Genomic DNA, 8808 nt, shown 5'->3' with positions numbered 1-8808 from the left:
TGGCTAATGCGGTCTGTATTTCATATACCACTGTCACTTTTCATAGGTTTTACAGTGTGTTTCACAGTTCGCTTCTTGCACTAACACTGAATAATTTTTTATGTGATGACTTATTTTGCTTTTGTAAGCCAATACTTTCAAGATCAGTCAATAAATATTGTTGTTTTTGACTTATGTTACCCCTTCTTTATGATGTTACTGGACATATCATGTGTCCTGTTAAGCTATGTTACATCATACAACATTTGAGACACGTGGATAATGAAAAAGTGGGATAATTTAATGTGGAGCCACATCATGTTTGCTTATGAAGACTCCTGGATGCAACTTTCTTCCATAGCTTTCCACCTGTAACTTGCTACTCTAGCTATGTAGCAAGAGGGGACATATTACTGTTGTGTGCTGCCAATAGTGGACAAAAAGGTATTGCTGTATGAGTTAATCAGCTAACTTAATGTACTTACTGAATGGGTCGCCTTAATCATTATTAAAAAAATTGCCCCCCCTGAGAATTTTTTCAGGAGCCGCCACTGCAAGGGAGACAAACTAAGAAACCGAACAAGGACAGAGCACAGACCTTACAATCAGGATGAGCATGCTAGCATACATGTGGTAAATGTACACAATACATACAAACATAGTATATACCATGGTCATACAACATTGAAAGTGGGTAAGGTGGGGAGAGAGCATTCAAGTATTGTAGAACAGCTTAGTGGGTATACAGTGTGTGTGTGTGTGTGTGTGTGTGTGTGTGTGTGTGTGTGTGTGTGTGTAGAACAGCTTAGTGGGTATACATTGTGTGTGTGTGTGTGTGTGTGTGTGTAGAACAGCTTAGTGGGTATACATTGTGTGTGTGTGTGTGTGTGTGTGTGTGTGTGTGTGTGTGTGTGTGTGTGTGTGTGTGTGTGTGTGTGTGTAGAACAGCTTATTGGGTATACAGTGTGTGTGTGTGTGTGTGTGTGTGTGTGTAGAACAGCTTAGTGGGTATACATTGTGGGTAAGTAGAGTAATGGAACAGAAAACTATGTCGATGATGGCAATTATTTACATTGCAGGTAAATGCTAGCATGTAGAGTTCGGCTGCCAATACGCATATGTGCACTTAATGGATATGATGATGAGGAACAAGGTTTCCACAGCCACAGTTTCCACAACAAATCAGAATTAGCAAGCAAAGGTCTCGCTATAAGAGAGAAAATGTTGTGAGTAAACATCAATTTGATAAAAAAAATAAAGAGATACATTTAGGTAAACAATCAACAGTAGGTAATATGGCCACTGTATCAGTTTCAGTATTAGCATAATATGACATAGAAGAGCATTAGGTGGCTGCTTCCTTAAATTGTACACATCAAATACCTGTGTCATCATCAACAGTATAAATTTGAATATTGAGCCAGAAAGATTACCCCACACATGTGTTGCCAGTTAAAGCACTTGGCAGGGCTGTCATTTCAGCAAATGGAGGATTCTTTGGTTAATAGAAGAATTCTGTGAGGTAAACAGGGTGTTATAATAGTGTTATATATTGGCTGTGATTATAGATAAAATTACAAAATAATACCTTTCTGTCAAAACCATGGACATTAGCATTTAGCATAGCATTTTTGGACATGGCCTTCAACAAACTAATTATACCTCAGTATCATGAATTATGTACATTTATATTAAAGTTTGACATTACAACCTGTTATTGATTGTGAAGCCATGGTGAATAATAATGCCATATTGACAACCAGAACTTCCTAACAGAAACACCCCTCCCCCACTGTATTTTGTCGGTAGGTGTAAAGCTTGCACTGTCTGTTTATGTCATTAAATCTCACAATTCCTTGTCTTAATACATAATACATATGATTAATCAACGCGGTGTCATCAAACCTTCCACCTCAACCCACTCAGAAATCAAATCAAGTCTGCTGCAATGCCTCAAATGCCAAATGATATTGAAAGGTTAATGAAATAGGAACCTCTCTTTGCATTCATTCACCCAGTGTGGGCCATGTATTGTCCCTTCACAAAACGTCAAGCTTGCTGAAAATGTTAATGGTTTTGCAAACTTTCTTCAGCATTTTATTTACTGTGCTTACAGAGCTGATGTTCTGCTGTTCTTGTCAATCTCAATAAAGATTTTTCTTGAGCTGCCTTTACTCACACTACATCAGGTCACTTTTGTTTTAAGTTTAGTACACATATTACGTTACGTAGCCTAGTACAGTGTATTGACAAAAAAAATATATCATTGAGATTTGCAGGATTTATACCTACATCTCTTTCAAAATGAATTAACGAGGTGAACATTTTGTGTCTGAGCATGTCATGGAATGTAGTATCAAACTGGGTTTGACTTCCGCATCAGTATTGAGATTAGCAGAAGGGTAAATTCTGACACTGACCTCAGATCTGTCTACACTACAGTATTTTTCAGTGTTCCATTTGAGAGGACAATATCCACACAGAGCAGACCTTCCTTCCTTCTTCATTTCATAACATTCATCAGCCTCCCTCATGATAAGTCCTATTTCAAACACAATTGTCCTCCCTTTACACAGGCTAAATAACCAGGCCTATTTCATTTTCTTAATATACCATTCCTGATGTAAAGCAGCACTTGCTGTTTTCTGTTCGAATATGCACTGCTACTTTGAGCTTCACCTTGTTCAAATGCACTAAATTAATTGCTGATACCCCTTCGTTCCCGAATTTATCATTGTATACGGTGTATTCAGTACTATGTGTGCGTTTCTGAATTTCCAATGCAAGCGATATAGTGAAATATAGGGTCGGCTCCAACATATGTAAACCGTTTAGCATATGTTGAATAGCTCCAACAACAGCAACATCCCATGACGTAGCCTATGACTATAGTAGCCTATAAATAATAATAGCCTATTTGAGTAGCCTAGCTGGCAATCGACCTCACCGATATTAAATGAAACTCGGAGCTGATGAAGTTGGAGGCTTTACTGTGGCGCCCCCATGTACAAGTCAGTGGTAGTTTAACCTCACTTTCCGTCTTTCGATTCTTTTGTGGTAAGTGCTTGGACACGACCGAAAGCCTGTTTCAGTCGGTGTCCTGTGTAGGCTAACTCAAGACCTTATGTTTAGTTCCTCAGAAACGGAACCAAAAAACATGACATTATTGTAGATTGTTCATAGCCTGTATTTTAAACTTGCCAACAGAATCGGCCACTGCTGAAGGACTTACAACTGGTTCACTTAAAACTTTGGTATAGACGACCGACGGATGTGAGAACACTGCATCTCTCAACACTGTTAGCTATTCAATTCTACGGTAACATCGACTAGTAGGTTAGGGTGTTTGCCGTTCACTGCTGTAGTCGAAAATCGGACTTGATGTTTTTACTGAAATGGACGTGAGATTCTATCCACCTCCGACACAGTCACAACTTGCAGCAGAACCTCCGCGACTGGGACCGTCACACTATTTGGACTCTCCATATTGCAATAAGGTAGGCTATATAACGGTTTATTGGCCAATAATCTGAATCGGACCTATTCATGATAGACTGTAAAAGAAAAAAAAAACCTTAAATGACATCAGGTATCTTGCGATCGTAACCTATCGACAGGGATGGGAAGAGGTTCCCCGCATGAGTTTGTAACCTTGCTTAGCCTAATATCGGTTTTAAAACCACGAAGAAAGATGAAGTAGTGTTTTTCTTTGTGGCTTGTATTGGAATGGCAGCCTTGCGTTGCACTCTATATCACTTTAGCCTTCATGTTTGACGATATGTTAAGTCCTCGATGGTCAATCAGTCAGTTATCAACTGAGAATGTAACAGGATAAACCTCTCTTGTGTTAATTCGTTGTAAGCTAATTAGGCCATCTTAATTGCGCGCACTTTGCTATGACTCAGTTGCAGAAGCGTGTTTTCTCACTTTCCCTCGTGGTGTTCATGTAAATGTTACATTTTTGTTTGTGGACGTTATATTGATTCCCCGTTTGACAACCCACCATTTAAAACAACTCTGTTTGCCTTTGCTATTCATTATAGTGTATTGTTCTCAAGTAGCCCATATCCTACTATTATTCAGTGATCAGTGATTGATAACTAAGAATTATTAATAGCGACTTAATTGTGCTTTACTATTAACCCATCACCTTGATTATGGCGGATATCAGATAAGTTTGCTCTGTTCCATTAGAAACAACTAAGCCACCAGTCTGATGTTTTTCATAGTGATGGTGTTGTTTCTCCCTCTCTCTATATCCCCCACCCTTCTCTCTTTGGATGAGGGAGGAGGGGTAGAGTTACTGTGGAGCAGCAGAGTGGGGGTTGGGATATTATTTCTCCCGATGCCTTCTGATTCTCCCTTCTAGATATTCACTGAATGTTGAGAAGTACCAATATGCAGGTTTACCTTCCAGCCTTCCAGATCTTCTGTTCTATAGTTGTGACACATCAAAGAGAACTAAAACTTAACAGAGAACTTCAACTTAATCTCCTTAGCACTTGAATCTATCAGTCTAGATTTGACGATTTGATGTATTTACTTGCGTACTATAATCATACCTTACCATCTATGAGAGTGAAAGAGTGAAGGCAGTAAGGGAAGGATGTGTGTCTGTCTGTGTGGATGGGGGAGGGGGATTCATGGATGGGAATTGAGTGGCTGTTGGAAGGAGGGATGGGCCTTTAGATATAATCTATAAAGTGTCATTTTACTGCAAAAGATGCTCTGATTATGTGAGCTCCAGTTGGCTAAATGAGTACCACCAGTGAATATGATTTTGTCATCAGTACAAACTCGGCCTGTTTTACCTCTCGGACCACACATTTGACCCCAAATCGTATTAGTTGAAATAGAACCAAAAGGCTTATTGTTAATGCACCAAACTTTGCACTTACATTTCTACACATACACACACACACACACACGCAAAAGCACACAGCTTTATTTACCAGTTTTACAGCTCAACTTTGTTTTCTGAAGGCATATGGAATTGTAACATAATAGTAATTGTAACAGCTTTGAAAAAATGATATTGCACTCATCAACACAGCTCTTCTTTGCAGAGAAGATGTCAATTAATGAACATATCTGCTGGCTGGCAGAACAATTAAAGATGAGTGTCTGTTTCTGTGTTGAGGGCCAACTTTAGTACCTATAGAATACACACTTTCATATTTTCATTATAAACCTCTTTCCATTATAAACCCACTGGGATGGATTTTCTACATTTAACATCAACAAAATCATTTGTCAGGTCAACTTATGTCCATGTGGTTGGTATAGTTTTAGTTAATAATCTGTGGACAAAACCAGTACTGAAGCCAGGCCCATATGAAAGTCTGTTATTTATTTCAGGAGTAATGACTTTCAGATAGCACTCTACTCTGAGTTGAAATGGAGCTTGGTGCCTTTGAGTGATTCCAGTGATTGAGATGATGTAAGCGTGCTGTTTACACTGCATGAATCATTCTGCCCATGCAAAGACTGTCTGTAGATAGGCAGGTTTGAACACATCACACAAAGTCTTAGTCCTTCATCAGTCATGTTTCAGTTTGGTAATAGTAGTTTTTAAAATGCACAGCGGGTACAGTATATACAATGAATATGACTTATGAATTTAGCTGACAACAACACTTTTCTTTCTTCTTATTTGTGCCATTCTATGGAGGAAGGGGGGAATGATCCTCATAGTTTACCACATGTCTCTAACACAAGGAGTGATGATTCATAAATGATCCTCATAGATTACCACATGTCTCTAACACAAGGAGTGATGATTCATAATTGATGTGGTGTTGACCACATACATCATCTGCCAGTCTGAAAGTGATGTTACATGGTACTTGGGTGCTTGGGTAAGAATAGGGATGGACTCGTATGTGTTTGAAAGCTTATTGGTAAAAATAACTTTTTTTAGCCAGATAATAGGGATAGGAATTTTCGCCTACTCTTCCCCACATGTCATTTCAGGATCTGAGATACTTTTAGTCCGTCATGCATACTCATCACGTTTAAGTATCCATAGATTTCCAGTCAAGCTGAAGTCAGGGGACTGTGATGGCCACTCCAAAGTCTTCAGCTGGTTTTTCTTAAAGTAATAGGACTAGATTGTGAGGTGTTCATGGGAGCATCGTCGTGTTTTAGTCAGCCTCTTTCTAGCTTCAGTTTCCTGACTAACTGCATGGCTTTTATGTCCAGAATTTCCTGATATTTCATAGATCCAACTCCAAGTTTAACAGTTCACAAGGTGTCAATGAAATGCTGCTCCTTCCCTCCTCCAAGAGCTCAATTTGAACCTCATCTGTCCACAGCACCTGTCTCCAAAAGAACTTGCGGATGTTGCTTTGCAAACTTGAGAACCTGACTGTTGGGATGAGGTTGTAGATAAAGTTGCCTTTTTATTACCTTGCAAGTACAGTGAACTCTTCCCGCAGGAACTTTGCTGTCATTCATACAGGGTCATTGCTTTATCTTTCTGGCCAGCAGAAACATTTGTATTTATATAGCGCCAAAACAATCAAATTGTCTCATGGCGCTTTACTGCGCCCAGTACCTGAACCCGTTTAGTGCCAGAAAAATGGCTACAGGGGCAAGAAAGAAAGAAAGAGAAGGGGGGGGGGGCATCTGCTTGAGGCCGGCCGGGTAGAGATAGAAAAAGAAGGGGGGGTCGTGTGGCAGAAGGGGAGGGGAAACAATCAGCAGCATAGCAGAAGAACTCATACATGTAGCATGATGAGCATGCTAGCACACAAGTGGTAAAAGTACATAATACATATGATCCATAAAAAACAGCTAAGTGCGTATACAGTGTGCTCATAGGGTTACTATTACAAAGGGAGGTAGAGTAAGAACAGAAAAACATGTCGATGGTGGCAATTATTTACATTGCAGGAAAATACTACCTTCATTTTCCCATCCTTAAGTCAGTTGCTGTGATGAGCTAATGGCTATTGAGGGTTATACCTCATGTTTGAAGTCAGACAATTTATCATGGGCTACAATCATCAACTGATAACTCTTAATAAAACATTTGGACCTACCTCAGAAGTCCCAATACATCAGTTAAGGACTTACAACATTGAGAAAGTTGAAGGGTGCTTAAACTACCACATGCCACAATTATAGTTTATTTTCAATTTTTAAGAAAAGTAACATGCACTCACATTTGTTGAAAGGCTCATTTTAATGTCTGCCGCAGGGTTAGATACAGCCTCTCACACAGTGAAGGGTTATACCCACAATGAGATGAACATGAATGATTGGTAGCTACTGTGAGCTATTTAGACTAAGACTGATCCATAGAGATACTGATAATGTAAATATGTATTTACATTTAAACCTTGTTTGGCCTTCGCCGTGGCCTCATGGTTAACTTATTTGAATATGTTATTAAAACACTGATATGTTAACTAGGGTGCAGAGTGCTCAGGTGGGCTATCTCCCGGGCCTTTCTGTGTGGAGTTTGCATGTTCTCCCCGTGTTCACAAGGGGTTTCCTCCACTAAAGACCCCAACAGAAAAAACATGCAAAATAACAGAACACATGTCCATCCCTGACCAAAGATGGACAGTTCACTTCACTTGGTCCCCGGGCGCTACAAGCTGCCCACTGCTCCTGGGGGGTCCTTGAGGAAGGACGGTCCAGGATGGGAAAAAGCAGAAAATAAATTCACCGCGACCTCAGGCCTACCTGCGTGTGTGTGTGTGTGTGTGTGTGTGTCCTGTGTCGCCTCCATATATGCACGTGTGTGTTCCAGTGTGTCGTGTGTGCCATTAAAAACCTGACGAAGGTCTTAATTATAGCTATGGAAGAACATTGGAATATAGGAAGTTACATCAAAAACAGGTGAAATAAGATTCCATTTCTATTCCAGAGCTCTAGCTGTTCCCAGATATATATGTGGGTGCATTTCATGTGTTTCCCTGTGATTGTTAGTGAGTCTCATCTCAAGCTTTCATGTCATTAATCATGTGTGCTATTTCATGGCTCCTGCTTCAGTTTCTCATTGTGAGACCTTTAATGAATCAAGAGAATCTCTGACTACCTATGCAGGTGCTGTGTAGAAGAAACACCAATCAGTAGATTGCTCATCCCCTCAAATGTAGACTGAGAACAGTGAAGAAAGGGGAATTCACCCATTTTGTGTATCAGTGCTTTTTGCCATACATGTTGGCTATTCATTTCACAACACCGACAAGGCAGATGAGTCTAAAAAGGAGAAGGGAGAGATTATAGATCCATTCCAAATGACTGCTATCACTGTACATAGGCAGTCCAGAGCAGCCGATTCCAGAAAACACTATTGATAGAGCCCAGGGTGGCACCATTACAAGGCGAAGTATGCGAGAGACAGTATGGGAGAGACAGTATGGGAGAGGCAGTATGTAAGAGACAGTCTGGGAGAGACAGTATGTGGGAGACAGTATGGGAGAGACAGTCTGGGAGAGACAGTATGTAAGAGATAGTATGGGAGAGACAGTCTGGGAGAGACAGTCTGCGCTGGCACAGGCCACATTAGCTCCTGTCTCTGTTATTTCTGATGCCATTTGCCAGAAAAAAAGTGTTAAAGGTTTAAAACCAAACGCAGCTGTGTTTGACAGATGACAATTGTCGTAGTGTGATAAGTAGCTCTGGAAAGCATTTGAGACAATTGGAATTGTTATTTGTGTTCTATAAATAGAATGGAATTGAATTGAATAAGTAGTAGGTAATGTCAGGGAACCTACTCCGCTTGTTATTGGTGTCTATAAATAGAATGGAATTGAACTGAATAATAACTACTTATTAACCGATAGTAAGGTCATGCCAGGAAAGACAAATTGGCGC

At 40.0% G+C, this 8808-nt stretch overlaps 1 protein-coding gene across 2 annotated transcripts in view; it reads left to right on the top strand.

The window, feature by feature from the left end:
- The first annotated feature begins 2862 nt into the window (after positions 1 to 2862).
- tox (thymocyte selection-associated high mobility group box) overlaps positions 2863 to 8808 on the top strand; it is a 42235-nt gene continuing 36289 nt past the window's right edge. Inside the window, exon 1 of one of the 2 annotated variants that reach the window (XM_031559632.2) lies at positions 2863 to 3476. In XM_031559632.2, the coding sequence (XP_031415492.1) occupies positions 3375 to 3476 (102 nt within the window). In that variant the 5' untranslated portion in view covers positions 2863 to 3374. The remainder of the gene's footprint in view (positions 3477 to 8808) is intronic. The other variant, XM_031559633.2, reaches the window with a different exon arrangement.

This window comes from Clupea harengus, chromosome 22 (assembly GCF_900700415.2).
Source record: "Clupea harengus chromosome 22, Ch_v2.0.2, whole genome shotgun sequence".
NCBI lineage: Eukaryota > Metazoa > Chordata > Actinopteri > Clupeiformes > Clupeidae > Clupea > Clupea harengus.
This window is presented reverse-complemented; position numbering and strand designations above follow the sequence as displayed.